This window comes from Odontomachus brunneus, unplaced genomic scaffold (assembly GCF_010583005.1).
Source record: "Odontomachus brunneus isolate Ranch 3 - 2012 unplaced genomic scaffold, Obru_v1 Obru_scaffold_080, whole genome shotgun sequence".
Classification (NCBI taxonomy): domain Eukaryota; kingdom Metazoa; phylum Arthropoda; class Insecta; order Hymenoptera; family Formicidae; genus Odontomachus; species Odontomachus brunneus.
In genome coordinates, this window is record NW_022639530.1 from 1,072,248 (window position 1) to 1,097,730 (window position 25,483).

General features: G+C 37.8%; 2 protein-coding genes and 1 long non-coding RNA gene across 14 annotated transcripts in view; 2 read left to right on the top strand and 1 right to left on the bottom strand.

Annotated features, from left to right (window-relative positions):
- The window catches only part of LOC116847574 (unconventional myosin-XVIIIa-like), a 79,250-nt gene extending 74,948 nt beyond the window's left edge, over positions 1–4,302 (top strand). For 8 of the 9 annotated variants that reach the window (XM_032822688.1, XM_032822689.1, XM_032822690.1 and 5 more), the window contains 6 exons: positions 258–381; positions 488–942; positions 1,090–1,402; positions 2,072–2,335; positions 2,474–2,811; positions 3,127–4,302. In XM_032822688.1, coding sequence (XP_032678579.1) covers positions 258–381; positions 488–942; positions 1,090–1,402; positions 2,072–2,335; positions 2,474–2,811; positions 3,127–3,133 — 1,501 coding nt within the window. In that variant the 3' untranslated portion in view covers positions 3,134–4,302. Of the gene's footprint in view, positions 1–257; positions 382–487; positions 943–1,089; positions 1,403–2,071; positions 2,336–2,473; positions 2,816–3,126 lie in introns of those variants that run through there. The other variant, XM_032822694.1, reaches the window with a different exon arrangement.
- The window catches only part of LOC116847576, a 75,206-nt gene continuing 53,397 nt past the window's right edge, over positions 3,675–25,483 (bottom strand). Inside the window, exon 3 of the long non-coding RNA XR_004378789.1 lies at positions 3,675–4,998. This is a non-coding gene — a long non-coding RNA (uncharacterized LOC116847576). The remainder of the gene's footprint in view (positions 4,999–25,483) is intronic.
- LOC116847575 (facilitated trehalose transporter Tret1-like) lies at positions 4,682–25,483 on the top strand. Of its 4 annotated transcripts, none has more exons than XM_032822701.1 (4): positions 15,452–16,301; positions 16,530–17,079; positions 21,553–21,670; positions 21,780–25,483. In XM_032822701.1, the coding sequence occupies exons 2-4, from the start codon at positions 17,062–17,064 to the stop codon at positions 23,198–23,200; spliced, it is 1,557 nt and encodes a 518-aa protein (XP_032678592.1). In that variant the 5' UTR covers positions 15,452–16,301; positions 16,530–17,061; the 3' UTR covers positions 23,201–25,483. The 4 variants fall into 4 exon arrangements, with proteins under 4 accessions (XP_032678590.1, XP_032678592.1, XP_032678589.1 ...); XM_032822698.1 differs by lacking the exons at positions 15,452–16,301; positions 16,530–17,079 and adding exons at positions 18,030–18,323; positions 19,087–19,278; XM_032822699.1 differs by lacking the exons at positions 15,452–16,301; positions 16,530–17,079 and adding an exon at positions 4,682–4,823.

Here is a 25,483-nt window from a genome sequence, read left to right on the forward strand (position 1 = left end):
CATTTAAAAAAATTAATGTGACCTTGACCTGACCTTCGCTACGCAACCCAAGGTCAAACTGATGTGATCAGTAAATACATCTTTTTAAACGCCACAACTTTTGTCTGAAACATTTTTTTGTAAAACTTATATTTTTCCTGATATTCGGGCGTCCCGGTACTTTCCGAACACCCTGTATATATATATATATATATAAACATATATATATAGCGGAGAAAAAGTAATAGTAATGTCGTTTCTTCAATAATTGCACTCAGGTTCGACTCGGAGACTCAGAATCTAATGAATGACCTTAGACAAGAGAAAGCGCAGCGTGAAAGATTAGCGAGAGAAAAAGAGATTGCGATCGCGGAAAAATTCACAGTGGAGCAGAATCTGAGCGTGAGTACATTTTTTCTCTTGCTCTTAGCTATTGTTCTAGTTTTCCTGAGATTTTCTTGAAGGAATCTGAATGCGAAATTAATGCTTGTTGTTTTTTGAACGGCAGGATGCACGATTAGAAATCGAGCTGAAGGAAGAGAGACTTCGCACATTAACCCAAGAATTAGAGGAGCTTACTTTCGGCGGCAAAACCGAGGAGGAAGTCGCGCAGCTGAAGAAGGCAAAACACGAACTGGAGAAACGCGCGAAAGATCAAGAGGAGGAGTTGGACGATCTTGCGGGCCAAGTGCAGCTGCTCGAGCAGGCTAAGCTCAGATTGGAAATGAGTATCGAACAACAACGTAAGGAGATGCGCAAAGAGATGCAGCAACGCGACGAAGAGTTGGAGGACGTTCGCGGAAATGCTCACAAGAAGGTTAAAGCTCTTGAGTCGCAGTTAGAGAATGAACACGAGGAGAGAACGATTCTTCTTAGAGAAAAACACGAACTGGAACGTCGTTTGGTGGCCATAGAAGAACAAGATCGAGCCGATCGCGCGGCCGAAGCTGAAACCATGCAGAGGTGCATTAACTTTCAAATTTTCTAATTGTTCTTCTCCAAAATTATTTCATTAAAAATCTTAGACACATGTCTCTAATATATGACATAAAACAGTAATAACGCCAAGATACTAATTACAATTTCTATTACGTGCATGTAATCAAACAGGTTGAAGAGAGACTTGAAGAGAACAAGGGCACTACTCAGGGACGCGCAAACGATGCTCGAACGATCCAAGGGCGATTCGACGGGCAAAGCTGCGTTGCGTCAATTGAAAAATCAATTGGAAGACGCGGAATGCGCTCGTGCAGCGGCAATAAAAGCAAAACAGGCGTTAGAGCAAGAATTAAATGAGACACAAGCGACTCTAGAAGAAGCTATGCGACATCGTTCCGAGGCGGAGGAGCGTGCTAATGCAGCTAACCGTGAACGTACGGAACTGTTGTCCCAATTAGAGGAAAACGAGGAGGAACTTGCTGAAGTACGTTATTTTATTGCTACTTTTATTTACATATTATTATATAATAAACATATTATTATATAATATAAATATAATAATATATTATTATATATATTATTATAATAAACGATATATATTGTATAATATATATTTATTATATAATATACATGTATATATTATATAATATATATTTATTATATAATATGTGACATACGCACACGCCTAGACAAAAAATGTCTAACTATTATTGAAATATCCGTTGTGTGCAAGTAAAGCTCATCAAACTGGACAAAAAATTTCTCTACCATTTCGTAAAATTTTGAGTTATTAAGTTATTAAAGAAATTATTAAAAAATTATTAAAGAAAATTGGTGAATGACTGCAATAGTATAAATGAGCTATGAAGACGACGTTTGTCACCGTATGTTTGCACATTAAGTCGAACTTAATAAAAAAGTCTTCTACAATTTTAAAAATGATCATGTGGATTCCTAGTTATTAATTGAAAAAGATTGATGCATTATCGCGCATGATTAACAACTTTAATCAACATCAAGACTTAACGTTCAATCTTGACGATTTCGAAAATCTAAAGTGTACAATAGCCTTTGTAACGTCTTAAATTGACCGCGACATATCCTTCCAAGTGAAAGTTATATGAGCGTATGGATTGTTTTGTTACGACTAAAGGTCTTGAAGAAATATCGAGCCGCAGTGCAACAAGTTTCCGCGGAGCAAGGCCAATTACAAGAGGCGCAGGTGCAAATTGCCGCGCTCGAAGCGGAGAAGTCATCACTAAAGGACCAACTGGCGGAACTAACGCAGCGATTGGAGTCAGTAGAGCAACTCGGCGATCCTACAGCGAACAGCCTTGCCACGAGACGCTTGGAGTTCCGAGCCAAGGAACTCGAAAGCAAACTCGAATTGGAACAAACTACGAGAGCGCGCCTAGAGGTATTGTTGGAGAAAAACAATTTCACTTAAAACATGTAGTTTGTCGTATCCAATCCAAGTGAACAAGTATAAATCTTAAATAAAGATGTAACTACATTTAGCAAAACTCAAATAATCACCTCGTCTCCATTTTCGCAGACACAAATAGCACGGTTGAAAGAGAGCGTTGACAAGTTGCAAACTGAGTCGGCCTTACTCAGAACGAAAGAGCAGACCGCCCAAGACGCGGCAAGACGATTGCAACGATCCTTGCGCGACGCGCGCGACGAAGCTAGTGCGGCAATTTCGCGCGAGCAAGAAGCTCTACGTGCTCGTCGTGACATAGAGAAATCCTTGGAGGCCGCGGAAGCCGAAACCAAGGTGGCTAGGGACGATCTTAGGCTGGCATTGCAAAGGATTGATGATTTGCAGAGCGCGATTCAGGGAGAACTCGATTTGGATTGCAGCGAGGAAGCCACCAGCGAGAACAGTGATAGGTAAAAACATAACATAATCAACATAAAATGATTCTATCATTTCTACACTTATATACAAATGTGAAAAATATCTTAATATCTCATATCAGCTTGGTAACAGTGCTGCGAGTTCGGGAGATTTTCCCGCGATAGGAGGTCTTCTGCGCATGCATAGACAATACGATATCCAATAACAAGTTGCTACGTTACTCTAGAGAAAATCTCCCGAACTCCCGAGAATCTCTCACAGCCTGGTGATCCTAAAGATTTATCATTTCCGTCACATTCAGTCACATATCCGATTCGGTCACAAGTGAAATTTTTCTCTTTTAATAGTGATTGATCCGAGCCCTCATCGGACCTCGAGTCCGATCAACACGATGAGGATGCGACTGAACCAGAATCGATGAGGCAGGTCGTAGACGGACTCCCACGCAACGAGGCGTCGGACAGAATGTAAACACTATATCGAGCCGATCGATGTTTGAGCGAAAGTGACGATCACAGTCCGGAGAGACGAAAGACTGGCGAAAACAAGGGCGATGTTAGCCCGTTATCGTTACGGTGGTTAGAAGATCACAATAGATTTTACATTTTGTGCTAATCGAACGATGCTACCTAAAGGAGGCGTGCGGTCTCCTTTTATCGCTGTAGAGAATTAAATCGATGCGAAGGGGAATCAAACTGCCTCTAGCGCGGAGGCTAGTCGAACGCAATCAAATTTACAATGTAAAGTTCGGACTGCGGGTTAAGCTAAGAGACCACTAAGCTAATCGACCATGACCCCTCTCTGCGCAAAGGTCAGCGATGATAAACTTTTGTAGGTGCTAACTATGTATAATTCCCAGAAAATCTCGATGTCGTGGCGAATTTGCGTGCCGCACTTGATCGCGCGTCCGATGATATCTTGTCCATTTTTCTTCTTTTTTTTTTTCTTTTTAACTATCGGTGACAACGACGTCGTCCTTCTCCAGTCTTCCAGAAAAATTCGAGCCATTTCATACGAGCGCAAATATTAATGGGAACTGCGCGTATGGCTGCTGAACAGAAGTTGGAATGCGTCCGATAACGATCACGAAATGCACATTAAGGAGAATAAACAAAATGATTTCTTCAGCAGTAAAGTGGAACGAGAATGAGTTGCAGAAAAGATAATTTCAAAATTGTATATATATTTCAACGTCGACATTAATGGCGCTTCGTTTTGCGCGCGACACATCTGTACTTTTGTTCAACAACTTGAATACGTGCATATATTTTCTCACAAAACAGTAACTCCGTGACTGGATATCTTCTACGTAGGAAGGAATACATCGCGCTTCTCTTGTCCTTGCAATTCACTGCCTTCGGCTTAATTACGTTTCACATTTGTATGAAAAGAAGGGGGAAGAGGAAAGCACATGACAGGAGAACGAGAAACGCGTGCCACGACTCGAATTGGGGGCTTTGGTTTCGTGTAAGGACTCTCGTGTAACTTATTGCTTTGTAAAATGCAGATCTCCTATTTAATTACTTGGGAGTGTTTCTTTAACCGTACCCGCACCCGTTCCCCCAGTCCCCCTCGCCTTGCAGTTTAATCTGCAAAGCGACCGGAAAAAAGTCGTCGCGAAGTAATCGAAAGAGATACGGAATATAGATGAAAGATAACCTGGCGTTCCGCACGAGAGTTGGTTATCAAATTAACCATCACACATAAACCAACTCGCGTATACACGCGATCACATCGTCCAGTCCTCTTCTTCGACCTTCTTTGAACCGTCAGACATTGATTTCCCGCGGGATGACCCTTCTCACAAGTTCCGAACTAAAGTTAAGCACTTTTCCTTCTGTTGGCCGCACTCAGGTCCTCCCCCTGACTTTCCCCGTCGCACTCTCTTCCATCATTACTTCCGTGGCAAGACTCGCTCGGTTATACGAATCAAGCAGAAGACGGCAATTAAATTGCGGTTGAGTTACCGTCAGTTTCACAACAACTGCGACGAGAACAAGAACGGATGCGCATTTCAAATACGAAGATCTCCTCCCTTCGCAAGGTAAGCTTTTCAAATTTGTCATGTCATGGTAATAATTAATAATTCTCGACGTTATATCACGAAGAAGGAATATCTCTCGGGGGATATCGACTAGCTTCGTGTTAATGCTTTCGCACGCATGTAGTAAACATGCGTAGTATCGGCACGCGACATTTTTCTTCATCACAGTATGACGCTGAAACACACAAGATATAATTTCATCTATTTATGTAAATTGAGCAGCTCGCATGTGTGGCATTCATTGCCTGTACAGAATTTTTTTCAGTTCTACCCCCGACCAGTGTTCATTGTCAGAATCAGCTCGAATAGTACCTTTAATACTCGGCCTAGTAATACACACGCGTACATATATACGCCACATATTCTGGGTTATAAAATTCCAGCCACGACGTGGCTCTTCATTAGAGATTACATTACATGCACGAATATTCCATTTGCAACTAACTACATATACATTACTACCCTACAGGGCTAATGCATAAACGCGTGTATGCCGAGAAACAGAAAGAGGGCCGCATAATCGTAGCTATTAGTGAGCCTAGAGAAAATGTGAAGGCGAAACTGGCGCAGCGCTCGTTAAGAAGAAAATGTGGGAAAAAGGGAGAGTAATAATGGCACCCGGCTCCCGCTCTTGTGTGCGCTGCGCACTTCAATAATTTATTTTTTTTTTCGAAATAATCTTGATAACAATCTGAGTCGAAATTTTGTTCTTTTGTTAAACCTTGAATTCTACAACGCAGTAGGAACCCACACAACACAACGTCGGGACACAACTATTTAAAATCGGGACATAAGACGCCTGAAAGACATCTTAAAGACGTCTCTCAGACATCGGAACGTAAGATGTCCCTAAGATGACTTTAAGACGTTTTTAAGACGTCTTATGTCCCGATTTTAGACGTTGTATTGTGTGAAAATTAAGTTAGCAAAGTAGATTTAATGCTAGTGATACAATTTACGTCTACTTTGACTTTGATGATGTTCGAAATTTCTCTTTTTACTTTCTTTAGCTTCAATATAGGTGTTGAGTGGAACAATGAAGCTGTAGGATAAAAATTTCAACTCGGGTAGGTTAAATAGAATCAAAAGAAATTTATATGTAGATTTCAGAGTATTATAATAGATGTTGAATGGAACAGTAAGGCTGAAAATAGGATCAAAATTTCGATTCGGGAATTTTATGATGTATACAGAGTATGATAGGTGATGTATATAAAGTCTGATGATAAGTGAGAAAACGCTCATGTATACATAAACTAGGTCAAACTAAACATAAAATTCCTCTACTATTTTGTAAATAACGTTGTTAATAATAACTACATATTCTGAGTTAGTAATTAATTAAAAAAGAGATTAATGAATGACCGTGCACAATGCGTGCAGGATGTGACGGTAAGTATGATATCCATGTGTTTACGCATTAAAACTGAACAAACTACATCTGTATCATTTTGCAAATAATCACGTACTACATTTTTGAATTATCAAAATTCCAGCTAACAAAGTATTTCTGCTATATTTGGAGAGGCAACCAATGTCATTAATGTTTTCGTCAATTTTCCTCCTTTTAGAGTGCTCAAAAAAATGTTCAAAAATTATCGAAACTTCCTTTACCATTCTAGTTGAAGACACGTAGTTTTTTAGTGAAAAATAAATTGCTAAGTATTTTATTTTTAATGATTTTTAAACGAAAATATTCCGAGAAATGAGCACTTTATACACGGAGGAAAAAATTAGCAATATTTAATGTTAGGTTTGATTTAAATAAATAAATCAATATTTTGGTTGAAGGATTTTTGAACAGAATTTTTTAGTTCTGATGACCTATATTTTTTAACACATTTTGAAAGTTTGAGTAACTAAAGCTGTCATTTTCATAAATTTTTTTTGCGTGTTTGCGTAGATATGAAATATTTTTTTCTTGTATTTAGAATGCTTATAAGTGTTTATATTTTATGATATATTTCATAAAAATACAAAAAAATATGCGAATTATTTTTTCTAATTTTAATCTGTCTTTATTTCTCTTATAATATATCTTATATCTTTATTTCTCTTATAATCTGTCTTTATTTTTCTTATAGTATTTTTTCTAATTTTAATCTGTCTTTATTTCTCTTATAATATATCCTGTTTTCATACACTTTAATAATCATCTTTTCGTTGAGTGACAATTATTCCATAATTTTTTCTTCAATTATATTCAATTATACATATTATATAAATAAAACTTTTGACATATTTGTTTCATAAATCAAATTTCTGCAGATGATTTTTTCTAAAAAAAAACAATAAAAAACAAATGTTTGAAATAAACTGTTATCTAATTCGATGATTTGGGCATTTAATTAACACCTCAAAGTCAAATTAACTCCTCTGCTTTTTTTAAAGAATTTTTTGAGAATATCAACGTTATCTGATAAGCCGCGGACATAATAGACTTATAAATCCGGTTTACATTGACGGAAAACAATAGTCCATTTTCAGAGTTAAAAGAGCGTAAAAAAATTACGTCTATTAATTAAAGAATGTTAGCGAATATGTTTGCGCGAATTTATTCGCCAATTTTCTTTACTTAATAACTCATAATTTTATGTGTTATTTGATTGTTTATAAAATGGTAGAGGAATTTTGTAATTACTTTGACCTAATATATACGTGCACGAACATTTTCCTAGCTATCATTAAACATGTCTTTATATATTGCTATATATTTTTAGACCGCTTATATATTTTATATTACCGCTTATCGTTCTAAAAATAAACAATAACAGTCAAAACGTCTACAAAGACTATACGTCACTTTTTAAAATTCTTCGCATTGTACGAAGAAAAAAAAATTGTTTGAAAAAAGAAAAAAATTTTAACAGCTTCAGGAGAGATCGGTCCAATTTCAGTTTCAAACAAGCTATGCGAAATTAAATGTAGACCGAACAAGTTAATTAATTAAGCGCTTATTACTTTACCGTTATATGTGTGGCAATTGATTTGCGCCTATTCATCCATTCATTCGCACCATAATCGTTGATCACCTGCTAATTTGCTCGTCGTACAAAACAAGAGTCGCGCAAGCTCATGCGGCTTAACGTCACAACATTTCGCCGGCTTAACTTAGAGAATATCAATTTTACGAATAAATCGTTCATTTGTAAGCTGTCATTATCGGGGAGGTTTACGACAAAGCCGGCCAGTTTGCTGAATACGATTTTTCCCAATTAAAATTTTACGCTTCTTCAATCGCGTAAAGACCACAATGCAATCATGAACAAAAGCTACGTTAATTAATATTTTGCTTGTTAGACTCAGTATTAGCATATATTAGCTGGAGTAATGTTAGCGCGTGCACGCGCGCGCGTACGTCTGTTTGTGTTGTATGCCGAAAAAAATATCTGATATTTGTAACTATAATTATACCTATAATTAGAGTTATAATTATAGTTTGACAATAGATAGACAACTATAATCACCTATAATTAGAGAGGAACAATTACTATAAATTATAGTCAAGAAAATCGTTCTTCTTTTTATTAAGTTCTATTATAATGTTACTGACAATAATTTTATACGCATGTTACTACCATCGTCGTTCGTGTTTTAGAACAATAAAAAAATATGATTGAGACTAAAAATAACTATAATTTTAGTTAGATTAACAATTTTTTTCTCTCTGTATAAAATAAAAATAAACAAGAAGTATGGCAGTATTATGTTGTGAAAAAAGTACACTGACAAAAAATGTCTGATATTTGTAACTATAATTGTCTATAATTACATAGACAAAAACAAACAACTACTATAAATTATAGTTAAAAAAACCATTTCTTTTTATTCAATTCTATTTTAATGTTAGTGATAATAACTTTATACGCATGTTATTACTATCATATTCGTGTCTTAGAACAATAAAAATATGTGGTTGAGACCAAAAATAACTATAATTTTTGTTAAATTAATCGTTTTTTTTTTCAGTGTAAAATAAAAATAAACAAAAAATATAACAGATGCTATTTCATATAGGAATTCTACTATTCAGAAAATATTTATTCTTAGATATGCGCTTCTAAATGAATTGAACTTTGCACAGCTGTGTTAAAGAGAACCCGACATGCCACGGTCTTTCTGAGGAGCCAGAAGATTATTTCCGATGAAAGCCTTAGTGATCGCGCCAGTGATCTTTCACAAAAGGCTCATCAAAGGCTCATTTACCGATGTAATTCTTTACGAGTGATATAATATTACTTGTGCTGATTAATATATATTTTTTATATAAAGGCAATTAAAAATACAAATATATAACAGATAATTACGTATAACCCTCTAACAAAGGCCGGGCACTTATTAATTATTGCAGAGCAATTTGCAAGAATTTACAACGCGTGCATAATGAAGAATATTTAACTTCACGGCGTAGCGCCAACTCTGCCGGAAGAATTAATTCCCTCAATCTCTCTTTCTCTCTCGACCTTTGCGCCCTCGAAAGTCCATTAAAAACTGTAATAAATAAAAATCCTCTTTGTAGCACTTATGAATAGCAACTTCCAAAATTTCCTTTTTTTTTCGTTTATTACCGTGAATAAATTGTATTTTTTTTGGAAGAATACGTGGTATTCGATACTGCGGAATTCACTTGAATAAATAATTTAACAAGACTTTCGTTTTTACAAGTGCAACAGTTATGATTTATGTGACACTAAGTCGATATGGATAGAAGATTACTGCAAACCCTGCCTTATATACCGCAAACGTATTACGTATATGTTACATGGCGTCTCATGAATTTTTCATGACGAACATGTAACCGTCCAGACCCGTGAAACGTCCAAAGTCATTGCTCTTGTCGGGAGATCAATAAGAGGGTGAAAAATCGCGCGTCTCGTCAGCGCGCCGCGTTCGAAAAGATTAATGTCTTACATAATCCCGCATCGGCGCTGATTTATTCCGCATAATACGACGTGTACCACTCGTTACAGCGGCATAGTGCCGCAGAATCGAACGTGAGGAGCGCTCGTTGCCGCTGAAACCTGACTGTGGCAAATTCGTATCAACGTGAATTTAATCAAACTGGCTTCCGCGCATTTATCGAAGAGAAAACGTGGGAATCTTATTGGGAACATTTTTCTCCATATTCATAGAATTTTCCGCGCCCATAATAAAGTCTTATTATTTGAAAATTGATTACAATTTATTGTATGAAAATTAGTAAGAAATGTTTTTTTAATTTTCGCTATCTTTTCTATTCTCTCTCTTTGATCTGAAAAGGAAAAGAGAATTTAATGAATTCATCTTTGAATGGATAAACGAATTATATCGGTGAAACTGAGACAGAAAAAAAATGAGAAAAAGGCGCAAGACTGAAACGCCGATATTTCATTGATTCGTTACACAAAAGAATGTTTCAAATGTCATTCTATATCTCGACATAGAGCTTTATACATCCGATATGTGCAGCACCAGTATACAAAGCCACAATACTGCGACATGAGAGAAAAGAATAAAAAAAAAACAGTGCTTCCATAGGTTACACAAACTTTTCTCTAGCATGCAGAAATAATCACCGATCTCTCGAGCGGAACAGCCTGAGAGAAAGAGAGTATCTTTTCCAACACGTGATTATATTTCGTTGTAATGATAGACTATTTTTGGTAACTATGAAAGGCATGCACACAGTTTCATTTTAAAACAAATATATAAAAAACATAACATCTCACACCGACTTTTTTATATTAATATAGATATTAATTTAATATTAATATAGAAATGATAGTTAAAAGTGATATACAGGAAAAACCAAGGATGGCACTGGTTGTTGAGATATAACAAAATAAACATAACAAAATAAATTGTAACATTTTTCTTAATAATTCACATTTTCTTAAATTGTTACTGAAGTCTTTCATCTCACTAAATTACTATATTGCTAAATTAATCAATCTACTATATGCTAAGGATACAGATATTGTAAAGACAATATCTTTGATAAAGACAATATTTACGCAATATTTATTTTAGCTTAAATCCAAACTTGAGTAAAATCCTTTGCCAATCATTACAAAGTGTCAATTTTTAGTACATAGTAAACTCATCGATTTAGCAAGACGAAAGATTTTAGAAAAAGCAGAATGTTTTATAAATTTGTAAATGTAATATATACAATAAAATAATTTTTATGTGGTCACATGTTAGAAACTGTTTAGACATTGCCAAGAAGGTGGCAACAATTACCAACAATATAATAGCTATTCTTTAAAATAACGTAAATAAAGATTTTTTCTACCTGGAATATGAGCAAAAAAGTAATATACATACATACATAACTTCGTATTGTGCATTAATTTGCGATATCTAGAGAGAAAGGGAGAGAATAAGATATCATAATTTTAATAAGATATCATAATTTTAAATTTCATTTTGTTAGATCTCAATAACCAACGTCTTTCTAGTTCCCTCACTTAAATTCACAACTATTATACTTATCATAGCTATAATATATTAATATAGTCACAATTATATCTCTATCATATCATATCATTACAACTATAATACATATTTTTATATTAATATTAAAAACATTGATGTATGATACCATCTTTTCTATATGTTTATGCATTTTAAATGCTTTCAGAAGAAATAGAAGTGTCGCAGAAATACGAAAGAATATTTTAATATTTTTCGATCCGAGAGCATCGCTTGAAATAATCAAAGGATTGTTCCGAACGAATATCTGCATCGCGAATAGCTCCATTGCATGGATCTATTTCAGTTTGCACTGAATGTGCAAAATTAAGCACACCTAAAGTAAAAATATCTTTACTGAACATTATAGAATAGATACCAAAAAAGCTATAGGTCTTCAGTATCACTCTTTAAATGAACGATAAAGTTACTTGGGAGAGCAATCTAATTCAATTACTTCGCACAGTATAAATCTCATATTTACATTCTCTCGCCATGCATAAATCGCCGTCTTCAATAATATACCTAAGACGCGGTAACGAAGGCGTGTAACATTAACAAGCAAACGAACAAATAAGCGCGCCCTTTGACTCAGGCGTAGGAAAAAGTTAAAAGGTACGAGGACAAGGTCGATATTTCGCCGTGCTCGTTTCGCCGAGCAAATGGCGTGCGCGCCGCTTTAAATTTTAATCACGCCGAGCGGCGGCACTCGCACTTATAAAGGCGACATAATGAGCGCACGAGCGCGCGCACGGCCTCAGGCTGTGCCGGCGACGCCGATTAACCGAGGATTACTTTAATTAACTTTACGTTCGCGGAATAACGACGCGCAGCCAGCCGACGTTCGAGTACGGCTGTTGGAGTGAGCGAGTGAACGAATTCGCGCGATTCCTCCCATAGAGACGAGAAACGCGCAGCACCAAGTCGTCAAGATCGAAAACCCGCGAGGACTCGAGAATTTCGCACACTAGCAACAATCGGTTGTTGAACAGAAACGGTTCAGCCAATGACAATTTATGTGATTACACGAGGCATAGGGTGGAGCAATTTGTCGCGGAATGCATTAAGTTGGCGCATTTATTTTATTCGAGGAGGCGGAGCGAACAGATATTTGTTTAGACTCCGGGGACTACTTCGAGACTTACAAGCAGCTGCAATATCCCGCGCGAAATGCCTTACCGTTTAGAGGTAGTGAGAAAAGAGAAAGCTAATAGTGACAGAGCTGATACTAAGTACATGCCAGATTCGAATCTCGATTTTCCGACCGAACCGGGCAGATAGTACTTTAGACAAAAAAGAAGACTACAGGTTCTAGGTTATGTTTACGCTCTTATCACATACTTCGACAGGCGCGAAAGAGGTTAGAATAAGAATAGGGGTCGTAATTGTTTGCATATCGCTCGAAAAATTCCACTTATGCATTCTGCGAATCTATCTTATCTTTCTCAAGCAGTGATCTATCTTATCTTTCTAACAGCAATTCGAGAAGTCTTTTCGCGCGAACATCTCTAGGAAATCTGTATCTCACGGCAATTAATGACAAGATAAGAAGTGAGAATTACTACTATTGCAGTAATTAGGAAAATAACATTCATAGATAACTAATGCGCGTAAAAGGAAAGAGAGAGAGAGAGAGAGAGAGAGAGAGAGAGAGAGAGAGAGAGAGAAGAGAGAGATAGTGCTACGCGAATGATATTCGCCAAATGATATTCGCCTCGCGATATAACAAGCTTATAATGGACTTGTTCAAATGCGTTGTGGAGAACAAAAATTATTAAGAGTATGCTCTTGTTGGCACATTGCCGCTCTGTTTGATAGTACCGCATCGAGTGAATCTATTTAATTCGGAACATCAATTACATCCGTATTAATCTGCAGCTCTGTAATTATTCCGTCACTGTTTTTGACTTCGACACGAAGACACTCCGTTTATAGATGTAAACTTCTATCGCGTTAAAATTAGCATTCTATTTGCCAATCAAACCGAAGCTTGCACAGGAATTAATCATGCGTGACATGAAGGTAGTTGCTCGTTAATAATATATCCTCTAATAAGCCTCTTCTGTCAGTACTCTTATGATTAATTAAGTTGACGCATACACACACATACACACACACACACACATACGTTGAGCAATACGGTATCTTAACAATGAGAACACGGAGTAAACTGTAGTGAGATGGCACCCGCAACTAGCTAGAATTTTCAATAGTTTTTTCACGTAATAAAGCATTCTCTTGCTAACAAGCAAAAGAATGCTTATTAGCTCCAAACGTCCAAGTTGCTGGATCCAACGATTAATTACCGGAGTATATATACATCGCATATATTGTATCGAAGTTATCAGTTTTCCCGGCTACGTGTGTATTTCTTGAAGCGGGTTTGTCCTTGCTTACAGTGTCACATACGAAGGAATGACAGCCGATATTGCGACAGAATAGTTATGCAACTTCGATTATCAACCAGATATGCAATTTAAATCAATGCACGTCAATCCGCCGTCTGGTTGTAACGGCACAGTCAAGGATTAGTTTACTTATGCGCGTCGTGACGAAAGAGGATTCTATAAATTGCCGGAAACTGACGCAAAGGTGCAGCTTCGAAACGTTGAATTATTCTGGAGATCGCGCATATTCTAGGGGAACCCAAACGATTCGCTCCGAAACGCAATCAGCTTAACTCCGAAATGCAATAAATCCCTTTGACGCATCGCGCCTGTTGTTCCCGTTATTGTATCCGCCGAAAGCGCGAACGATTAAGATTAACCCTATTTGATCAATTGCCTCTCTCCTGCCCCGGTCGAAGCGAAAAGGTTGACGCAACAATATGCCCTTTGCGCTATTTCTCCAAATGAGAAAAATCCTTACACTCATTTGCTAAAAACAAATATATATATATACACGGAGAGAGCTGTTATGATTGCTACAGTCACACATTGCTATATTCTCTATTAGATTAGAGAAAAAATTTACGTGAATTCAAGTTAAATATATATACTGCATTAAAAATGTTGTTATATGTTATATGTAAAATGTTGCATTATATGTATCTATGCACTTTTTACAGTTATATTTCTTATGATATTTGTTCAAAACTTATAGTTTAATAACAATATAGTACTATATTATTATATTGATATTATATCAGAATATAGTTATATACAATAGTATATTGTGTGTATGCATATATTGCTAGTATATACTACTACGGTAGATATACTATATTAATACAGTAATATACTACTAGGTTAGAAGTTATTATATTATATTATAATAATATAAAGGTTCAACATATTTACTACAATAGTAGATAGTATTTATTATACTGAAATAGGAAAAATCAACTCTTTGAGTTAAAAATTTTTTTCGGTTTTGATAACGCAAATTATTTGTATATATTATGTATATGGAGATTATACTGGTCTTTTTTTGCTGTGTTTGGATGAAACCATCAGTGTTATATGACGCAATCAAACCTTACCGATTTCTCAATCAGTGTTTATTATTCTGTAGGCTGCAACAAAGAGACGACACAATATATACAAATAATTTGTATTATTAAAACCGAAAAACATTTGTAACTCTGAAAGAGTTAATTTTTCGACCTATTTCAGTATAATAACTACTATCTACTATAGTAGTAAATTTGTTGAACTTTTATACTACTAACTGTAATATAATACTAACTCCTCTAACCTAGTACTATACTACTGTACCACTATAATATACTACTATACTTGTATAGTATAGCTACTGTAATAGTATTCGTAATTTTAAGTGACACTAACTTTACATGCAAAAAAAGTATGTAAACTTCTTAGCAAACAACTGTACGTATAAACTTTACTTCTGGCGGAATTCTTTTTCCAATATGTGGAGATTAGCTCAAGAGAATGTAGCACGCTTCTTTCTCGCAAAGAAAGAAAGCTGAGAAAATTATAATAAATAAAATATATAGGCACGTTCATTAATTACAATAATGAAAGTTACTGAGAATATCTTTTTCCGTCTACTTTCGTGCACGAACTTGCAGCACGATCGGAGCAAGTAGATCATTTACCCAACGGATAGACACGAGTAGTAATCTTCGCGCGTGTTTTTTCCCTCTCTCCGACTTTCTACGCTTCGACGACGGATTCAAGCCGGCTCGCACAGGCTGACCGAACGATTCAATTCGACGCTTCTCCCCGACGACAATTAACAACTATATTGCCTGCCGTCGCAGTTTGTTTGAGAACGCATAGATCATAGGCACGCGCGGCAAGATAAGCCATGACGCGGCTCTTAGTGAACCCGAGTGCGTATATAGTATAGGGCATACACGAACCCATCACGCCGAGATAGTGCAGTACACGCGGATGATAAGAGGACAAAAGAGATACTAGGATGTCTGCACAAAATCGCACCACCATGAGGTACAGAGAGGACGACCAACCGCCTGTTGCTCGTCATCAGCCCGTGAAAGAAGACGCGAGTCCGCGGAGAGATCCATTATTGTCATCGTAGCAGTGGTGGCGTGCGATCCGTAATGTGTACCGGCTTGCAATTAACGACAATCGGATTAAGGCCAATTGGGCACGAGAGCAGTAGTGGGTTGTCGCATGCATCGTCGCGGCTGGACCCGATTACGAAGTAACGGATAAATAGATCTATCTAGATCGGCCGGCCGCCTCGATAAGACGCGACACTGTGCGATACCCACACGGCACAAATTCGAATCCGCCGATTAAGCAGTGTTTACAGACGACCGCCGGCACCATAACGCCGCGTCGAGGAAACCGCTGTTGGAAACGTGGAACAGCTGGTAGTCGCTCGATCGCGACCTTCGCGAAAGCCGACTAATCGGCGAATACGCGCACAGCCTGTCGCACGGGACAAAAGAAGCCGGGTGAATTCATTCGTCTTATCGTCTTAGAGTATCGAAGCGTCGAGTTTGGAGACGCGCCTATATACACTGAGGAAAAAGTGTTTGTAACTATAATTGCGCATAGTGAAGAAATCGTGACCAGGAGAACCGCTTTTGCAGTAAGTGTTATTATAGTGATAATGACAATAACTTTATACGCGCATATCACTGCTACTATTGTTTTATTAAAACAACAAGAAAGTATTCCAGAAGAGTTAACTATAATTTTATATAATATAATAATAATATGCTTATAAAAGTAAAATATCGTAGTTTACAAATATAAAAAATAATATAATATTTTATAATAATAATATTATTGACATTAACCATTCTTTTTCTGTTAGTGTGTCAACAGTGAAAATCGTAAACACGATCGGCGACTTCTCTAACGGGAAGAAACTTGAAAATCGATATTACACGCAGCTCTTGTGAAATGATATTACTGTGAAGTGCTATTGTTATTGTCCTAACTGTTTCTGTTACTCGTCTCTGAATCGCCCGTACGTTTGCAAAATCAAAAGGAAACATTCGAGCAGCTCGACAGATTTATCGGCAGACTTAGTGAAACAAAAGTGGAGAACTATTGACAAATTATGCGCGGGCTGTTAATTATCGACTATCGACAATCATAAATCGAGTAGTGAAGAGTGACAGTCGAGTGCTAGTCTTAGAAGACTCAGTGATCATCAGCCGCAGGAAGAAACCACGGTGTGTTTGTCACACTTAGTTCTGCATCTTTCGACCTAAAGCTATCAATAGCTCGAAATTAAGGGCATTTAATGCTGCTCGCGAAAACTACTTGTTGAATTCATCGTTAAAAGCCCAAGCTGCGGAAACGCCAGAAGAAATAGGGCGGTAGTTCCATTCTCGTCTCACATGGCTGCAACCACGAATGTAAGTGACACAGTTTCGTTCGCGCTGCAGCTGTAATACGCTGCTCCGATTTCCCTCGCCGCCGTGTAAACAGACGAAACCGAAGTGCCGTACAATCGCGAGGCGTGTAATTAATCCGGCATTCAGATAATGGACAACTGACGCATTCGATGTTTGTTATGTATTCTGCGTAGATCGAGTCGGTGTGTGTGATTTCTGATAAGCAGATTAAAATACACACCATTGGATCTTCGCAATCTGGCGATAGAAACTGGCGGTTTCTATCATCTACTCTCTCTTTCTTCATTATTTCATCATATACAAATCTTTCTATTCATCATATTCATATATCTATGAATCTAAAATTCCCTTATCATATTTATATATTTAATACTATCATATTATGTATCTGCTAATCGCTGGGTATTGAGCCTTCAATGATATGAAATGATTTATTCTAGAGAGATAAAAAGATATTCCAATTGACCCAAAAATCAATCTTCACGTTAATACAGCCAAAAAAAATTTGTTAACTATTTTGCATGAATATAATGTTCGCGACGTAATAACCAGCTGTCATAATAATTATATGTATGAACATTGCTAACTAATATGCACACGCAGAGAAAAATTTGATTGTAATGATTGTATCAACGCGTTTTGGTCGAAGAAAACGGCGGGGGTAGGGGTAAGGGCCAAAAATGCTGTGTCGTTCAACGCGTTGGTTCGTTTATTGAAATCAATCCTCAATCAATTAATACAACCAAGTTTTTTCTCCATGCAATGAGATTTGCTTCTATGCCATATCCAACTTTTTCTCACTTGCAACGCAAGCGAATTGAAGAAGACGTTTATATAGCCTTTTGAATCGTTTGTACAGTCTTTATGATTGCGACGCTTCGTGAGAATCTATCAACCTATGACCTCCATTGCCTCGTCGATTATAAATATCGCAGTTAGGAAGGGATCGTGAATGCTAAACAACAGAAGTGAGAGAGTGACAAAAACAAGAAAAAGAAGACGAGGCAGATAAAGAAATATGATCATGCGCGCGCGCGGGAGCAAGCGTGAATATTGGCGCCTGCGCGTTTTCCGAAGCATCCGATTCCGCGGATACGGTGGAGAGATACAGGCGAAATCACGGTTGTTTCTGTCGAATTCGCGACCAAGGAAAGCCGGTCCGTCGCGACAGGTTTTTTTTTAGATCGCACGTGATTTAAAGAGACCGGAGAAGAGGAGTCATGACAGGGACGACGGATCCGCTGGTGAGTATCGATTTCACGACGTCCATTTCGCCGGATTCGTGACGTTCCGTATTCGCGATCGGTTCTACCTCTCGTGTGCCAGAAAATTCGCCCGAGGTTATTTTTACGAGCGTACGCGGCATGAGGGAAACGACGACGCAGCCTTGACGGGAAGCGCGACGAGCGTTCGCAGCGACGCGCACGCGCGCGCACGCACGAGCGCACGTGGTTCATGACGCGTCGCGAATCTCTCGCTTATCTGTCAGTGAAATCCTCCTCGATTTTGGGCGTAGTACGCAAGAAGATAATGATATGCGGGCTAAACGATTCCTGTGTTAAATTCGCAAGAATTTAAAAAATTCTCTCGGCACGTGTCACTCGCCGGATCGCGCAAACGGAACGAGCTGGGTCATAAAGCATTTACTTTTAACCCTTCGCAAAATGCAAATTTCGTAACTTTTGGCAAACTAAACTCCCAAAGCCACGCGCGCTATTTACTCGCGAAGCGTTCAGCGTTGTGTTCTCGATCAAAGGTTCGAAATCGCCCGGCTTGCGAACCAGGAAGTCCGACTCGTTATTCGTTATCTCCCACACATATACTCCCACACGGATCCGTCCAAACACATCCGCGTTAATCGACGGTGAAAGACGAGTTGTGTGTGCCGCTGATGAGTAGTGATTCAGCGTATTCTCGGATATTCAAAGGAGGGAGGGCATCGCCCTTCGCCGCGAGCGTGTTGTGTAACGAGCGTTGCATGCTTCGGGTGTTCTCCACGATATACAGGTGTATGTTACGCGGATGTGCATGTCGATTGTACGTACGCGATGGACCGGCTGCCGGAAATAAACTCAATACGCGCTTGAGGATCGGAGAATGTCCCGTCGCGAGGCAAAAATGGATGTTACGCTCAGAGCCGCAAGTCACAAGTGCGTGCGATGGCTCCAACGGGTCGTGAGACGTGTGATACTTGTATCGGTGAGTACCTACGAAACGAAAGCCGTCAGCCAAGCCGGAGTTCACCGTTGCTCGCCCGCTTATCAAATCGCTCTCGCGTGCATCAAACCATCGCGATAAGTCCGTGTGGGCCGTCGCCTGACGAGCTTCGGCTACGTTGCCTGACGAGCTCCGGAGCTAGGTTATGTGGTGAACAAGCACGCGACTCACGAAGAACGGCCTACGCCTTGAAAAAAAGCTATGCGCATGTGCACTCGATCACAGTATTATCGTGGCGCCACGCTCAATCGGTAAACGAATCCAATGGGGAAAATTGTGCACCGCAAACGTTTCCTCGCACGCATGATTTCATTAATAAAAAAAAATTCTCTTTCTTTCTCTCTCTCTCTCTCCCTCTCTTTCTTGTCCCTCCTCCTCTTCCCTCTATAAACCCAATTATACGTTCTTTAGACCACGTTTCCGGCAAAACCGATGATAATTGCTCCGCTTTCCGTAATGCAGCTTGTAGAGAATCAACGATTCTTGAGTATATCAAACGAAGATTTTAAGAGAAACGTATGATTTTTATTTCACTTTTTGTATTTCACATTAATCTACGTTATCGCTGTCACCTGTTGCTTCCTCGCTTCAGAAAAGATTTCTGCATTCTGTCACGCGCAAGAAGATTTATGCACAAACACCACGTGACTAATCTTGATTCAACACCCAATTTCAACAACAGAACCGACTTTTGCATATCGGACCGATGATAAGAATATAACGATTTTTTTTTATCAAATGGATACTTTATTTCTATTTTGTCTATAAATAGAATTTTAATTCTTGCATATAGAAAAATACATGCTGCATTCGAATAAATATTATCTCTGTGTTTCAAGTGTTTTATAAGTTTATATATCGACAAATCTATCATGAATTCATCACAAGCATTAAATTTATTGAAAATATTCTAAATGCTAGTAAGATTAGAATTTTAATCAAAAATATTAAATTAAAAGAAAAATTCAGTTTGCTTATTTATGTAGAGTCGAACCAAATTTTTCTTCGGTAAAAGATGTTAAAATAAAAGGATGTTAAAAAATTTGCATCACTGAATCTTAATCAATCATTGAAAACTTTTTCTGGTATCTCTTAGAAACAGAAAACAATAATTATTTGTCCACCAGGTTCGAGGAAGGTTACGAAAATCGAAATTTATTATTGATTATTCTAATAGTTATATAAAGTATTTTTTGAACTTTGTACCCTTGATATCTCTTTAAAATAAAATCAATTGCATATTTATGTCTTGAGAGGTGAGTTGTAAATGTAAAAAAGTTTGTTTTCTTTGTTTACGCAATATTTATGTGTTATACATGCATAAGGATTTGGAAGGAAAAACTTAAAATATACATTTTTCAGTCCTTTCCTAACAAATTCTTTGCTTGAGATACTTTAAGAGACAAACGAAAAGTTTAAAAAAAATAAGGAAAAGGATGTTAAAAAAAATAAGGAAGAGGAAGATAATCAGCATGCATGTATATTCATCACTCTCACTTATACAATTGCAGATTTTTTATAGTTACCTATATATCTTTACAACACACACACACACATATGTATTATATACATATAATATTATATGTAAATCAAAAAATCAATTTATCTATATTTACTTTTCCCATTTACATTTACTCTTCTTATCTACATTTACTTCTCAAATACATTTACTTCTCAATCTATTTTTTAACATAAATGTGAAATTGATTTTGTTTTAAAGACATATCAAGAGTACAAAGCTTAAAATCATTTTATGACTATTTCAACAATCAATAATATATAATGATCTTCATAATTTTTCTCAAACATAGACAAATATTTGTTATTTTTTGCTTCTAGAAGTTTCCAATGATTAGTTAAGATATTTTTAATGAACCAGGAATGACCAAATTGTTAACATCCTCTCTTCATAATGTTCTTGTGAAGAGAATAAATTCTTCTTTTAAATATATGATAATAAGCTTTCCTAAAATTTCTGAAGAATATATGTGAAGAAAATATTATCATACAAAGAAAATATTCTTTGTTGAAAATAATCATATTTCAAGGGGAGGGAAGTAAATTGAGTAATCGCTTTTCTTAGTAGTAGAATAATATCCTTCTGCGTGCGGCTGTCATGTAAAATTTGTAATAAATAAATTTGAGAAAGTCTGAAAAGAGTGCAGTGGGGAAAGATGACATTCAATCGTTACTAAATAAAAAGAAACCATGAATTCTCGTCTTTCCAGAGAAGATCAATATTTGTTTTCACCGCAGATCAGCACGCTGAAAGAAGCATCAAAGGGAGATATTGTAATTCAAGCTTCGTCCAGCCAGGAGAAGTATCACGACAGCAAACGGACGCAGTGGAGGCAATGGCTCGCGTGCATATCAGGTTTGTCAGGTTACACGAGATATCGTGTCTCTACAAGTGATAATGTGACGCTCAATCGTTCTCAATTGTATGACCGTCCATTGGCCTTCAATCGATCTTTATTTTACAGCGACCTTATCGATGGTAGCAGTTGGCACCGTTTACGGATGGACCACCACGTCGCTCTCCCGGCTCACATCCGGTGCCAGTGACGTGCCGGTGAAGATAACCGACGACGAGGGCTCCTGGATCGTGTCGCTAACGGTGATCGGATCTATGATCGGTCCGTTCCTCGGCGCGAGTCTCGCCGACAGATACGGTCGTAAGAAATGCCTATTACTGGCCAGCGGCTTCTTCATCATCGGCTGGACCGTTATATTTTTCGCTCAGAGCGTGTCGGCGCTTTACATCTCTAGAGTAATTCTCGGCGTTGGTGTGGGTATCTCGTATACAACCAACCCCATGTACGTATCGGAGGTGGCTGACGTCGGGATCCGCGGCGCCCTCGGCACCTTGATTGCCGTCAACGTGTTCACCGGCTCGTTGCTGACGTGCAGCATCGGTCCCTGGGTATCCTATCGAGCTTTAGCCGCCATACTACTCGCGGTACCAATCCTTTTCGTGGCGTGCTTTTCTTGGTTTCCTGAGACGCCCGCTTTCCTCGCAGCTAGAGGCCGCAAAGCGGAAGCAACCAGATCTCTGGCCTTCTTCAAAGGAATCCGTGATCGGGACGAAGCTCGTAGAGAGTTGGAGATCGCTCTCCGAAGTGTCTTCATCGAAGATGTTCGAGACAACATTCCCGTCATCGGACCCGGCGCCAGAACCGAGCCGGTTAAGCGTAGTTGGGTCGGTAAACTGAAGCTGATGTTGTTGCCCAGCAACGCCCGAGCGCTTAGCATCATATTGGGCCTGGTGGCGGCGCAGCAGCTTAGCGGAAATTTCAGCACTATGCAGTACCTTGAAGTGCTCTTCAAGAAGGCTGCTATCGGCATTGACTCCAACCTGGCTACGATACTGGTACTCGCGGTCGGCCTCGTTTCAGGGGGATTATCGACTGCGACCGTCGAGGGCGCAGGCAGACGTCCGCTACTGATTGTTTCCACTCTGGCCTCCTCCATTACTCTCGCTATCCTGGCGATATATCTCATGCTGGACGGCAGGGGCGTCGACGTCTCCGCGGCGAATTTACTTCCGGTGGTCGACGTAATCGTCTTTCAGGTGGGGTTTCAACTCGGATTAGGCACATTGCCGAATGCGCTCATTGGCGAGCTGTTCCCGACCGAAGTGAAAGCGTTCGCTGGCGCTATCATCACCGTCTTTGACGGTGTGCTCGGCTTCGCCGTCTCCAAGCTGTATCAAGTAATTGGTGATCTGCTGGGCGCACACGCCGTTTATTACTTCTTCTCGGCCTCGTGCTTATTAGCGTTCATAATGGTGATATTCTGCGTGCCCGAGACCAAGGGTCGGACATTCCGCGAGATCCAGGAGCTTCTCCAAAGCGACAGAAAGAGGGACAACGAAAGCTCGCGGAATCAAACTGTCGCGATGTGACGGAGAGAAACGCGGCGCGAACTCACCGCCGCGACGTTATCGGCCGTACTTTTCGGAGCGACGAATTTTCGAACGATGACGATTACTTACTCTTGTCTCTATACACTGTGTACATACTTCGCGTTTGCAACGAAAGCGCAGTGAGCAACGAGTCGCAAAGAGCCGCCCTCGCTGGACCGCAATAAAGAAAATACTGCACGGAAAAAAAATTGGTTGAATTAATCTAAGATTTGGGCACATTATATAACAAGACTGTTTGATAAAAAAAATGAATAATTTGGATTGTAAGTCTAATAAGAATTTGATTATATGCGTCCTAATTAAAATAACTAGACAAATGTGGTTGCATGCGGCAACTACGCAAAAAAAGATCATCACGAAACTGGCCTTTATCTTGATAGATTTTGAACCCGAGATCCTCTGGACCACAAATCGGCTGCCTTACGCGTTACGCCACTTTTCTTGTTGATAGATTTGTTATATGTTATATATTTGTTATATGTTGTAATCACCTTATATTATACAATTTTCCAACCATGAAACTTAATATTAAAAAAGTAAAGTTTGGATAAAGTTATATTTTATCGTAATTTCCTTGTTAATTTAATTAAAACTATGACACAATGCTCGTACGCGGGAAGCAGTAGGATGAGCTTTGTAAGATTAATTTCTTACAGAGTCGAATACTTGAGATTCAAGCACTCTTTTTCTCTCTCTCTCTCTCTCTCTCTCTCTCTCTCTCTAAGATATTGGATTTATGGTAGATTGGATATACAATAACTCATCTATAATCGATATTGCATCCAAATGTTCTAACATATTTGATTATAACTAGAAATTCTGTTCACCTCAGCCAAATTTTGATCAAACATCTCACATTAATTCAACCAGCTTCTTTTTTCTGTGCGTTATAGAATCATTTTAGCCTTATAAAGGCTTATACTTGATTCTTCGAAGATATTTTTTATTTTTACTGCGAGTAGTTTTCCTTTTTCAAGTCCAAGTATTGTGCGAATATTTCTAAAATAATAGTAAAAAATTTTAACTTTTCAATTAAAATTTTGATAACAAGAAACATTATTTTCGATACGATATTTCTGTTTTCTTTTGTTTCCGCATATTTTCCATGCCAGACGCGCCTGTTGCGCAGATCGGATGTTTAAGGTGCGCCAGACTTGGAAGGTTTCTCTCATGCGCGTAAGATAAAATATTTAAGTAAGAGAAACTGAGAGCGAGACGGAAATACGAGAAGACTAAAAAGTATAATTTTTTTAGTAAATACTGCATCTCTTCTTCCGGAACGTAAAACTCGTAGCGGCGGTTAAACGTTGAGACGAGGAATAAGGCGCGAAAAAACTCAAGGTTATTTGGTAATAGAATAAAATAATACTGCCACATTTACTCCAGTATTATTTTTATACTTCTATATATATAGTTGCTATTTAAATAAATGGTAAAAATAAATGTACACACACATGATGGAAATATGATGGACATATGATGGATATATGTATATATACATAGTTCTATTTTATATATTCTCTCGTATTGGTAATTCAATCGAAATATATATATATATATATATATATATATATATATATATAATTTTTTAAACTTACCAGAGTCTAAACTAAGATTCTAAGTTAAGGGGATGCTGAAGTCCATGACAAACTCGAGAAACACCGATAATATAGAGACAATCATCACTAGCTCAGTCACGTTATCTCTCGTATTTCTTGTACATACAAAATTTATGTAAATGTATGTTTTATCATATTTAGCGAAAAACTTAACCACATATATATACAAACCTTTCTGCAAATTTTTCCGATATTCTTAAGTTTCTGAATTCAAATACGAAAGTACAGCAATGCTTTTCAAAATTTTTCTGCTTAGAATATCTACACTTTTTGGTATATATAAATTGTGGAACTTTTGAATTATTTTGACAAATATGACGCTGACAGCTTGAGATTTTACATTTAAATCTTTTTTTCATTTCCGTCATATATTGAGCTTCTATTTATTTTTGCACGTATATGCAAATACGTAAGTGCATAAAAGCATTTGTTATTCAGCTGCTAAACTGAACTTTGCAGAAAAACGTCAGTATGCTATCGGTAAAGTTTTCAGCTTCAGCATTCCCTTAAGCTTGTAAATAGACTGCAAGTCGAACTTGTAAGTCAATGAAGAAATTCTAGATATAACGTTTATATATTGAGAATAAAATGTAAATTGTGTTTATATATTGAGAATAAAATGTAAACGTATTTGTAATTATAA

Coding starts and splice junctions, on each gene's coding strand:
- LOC116847575 (XM_032822698.1), top strand. CDS start 19,177: ATGTCCCGTCGCGAGGCAAAAATGGATGTTACGCTCAGAGCCGCAAGT. Junction 19,279..21,552: donor GACGTGTGATACTTGTATCG/GTGAGTACCTAC, acceptor TTTTCACCGCAG/ATCAGCACGCTGAAAGAAGC. Junction 21,671..21,779: donor ATGGCTCGCGTGCATATCAG/GTTTGTCAGGTT, acceptor TTTATTTTACAG/CGACCTTATCGATGGTAGCA.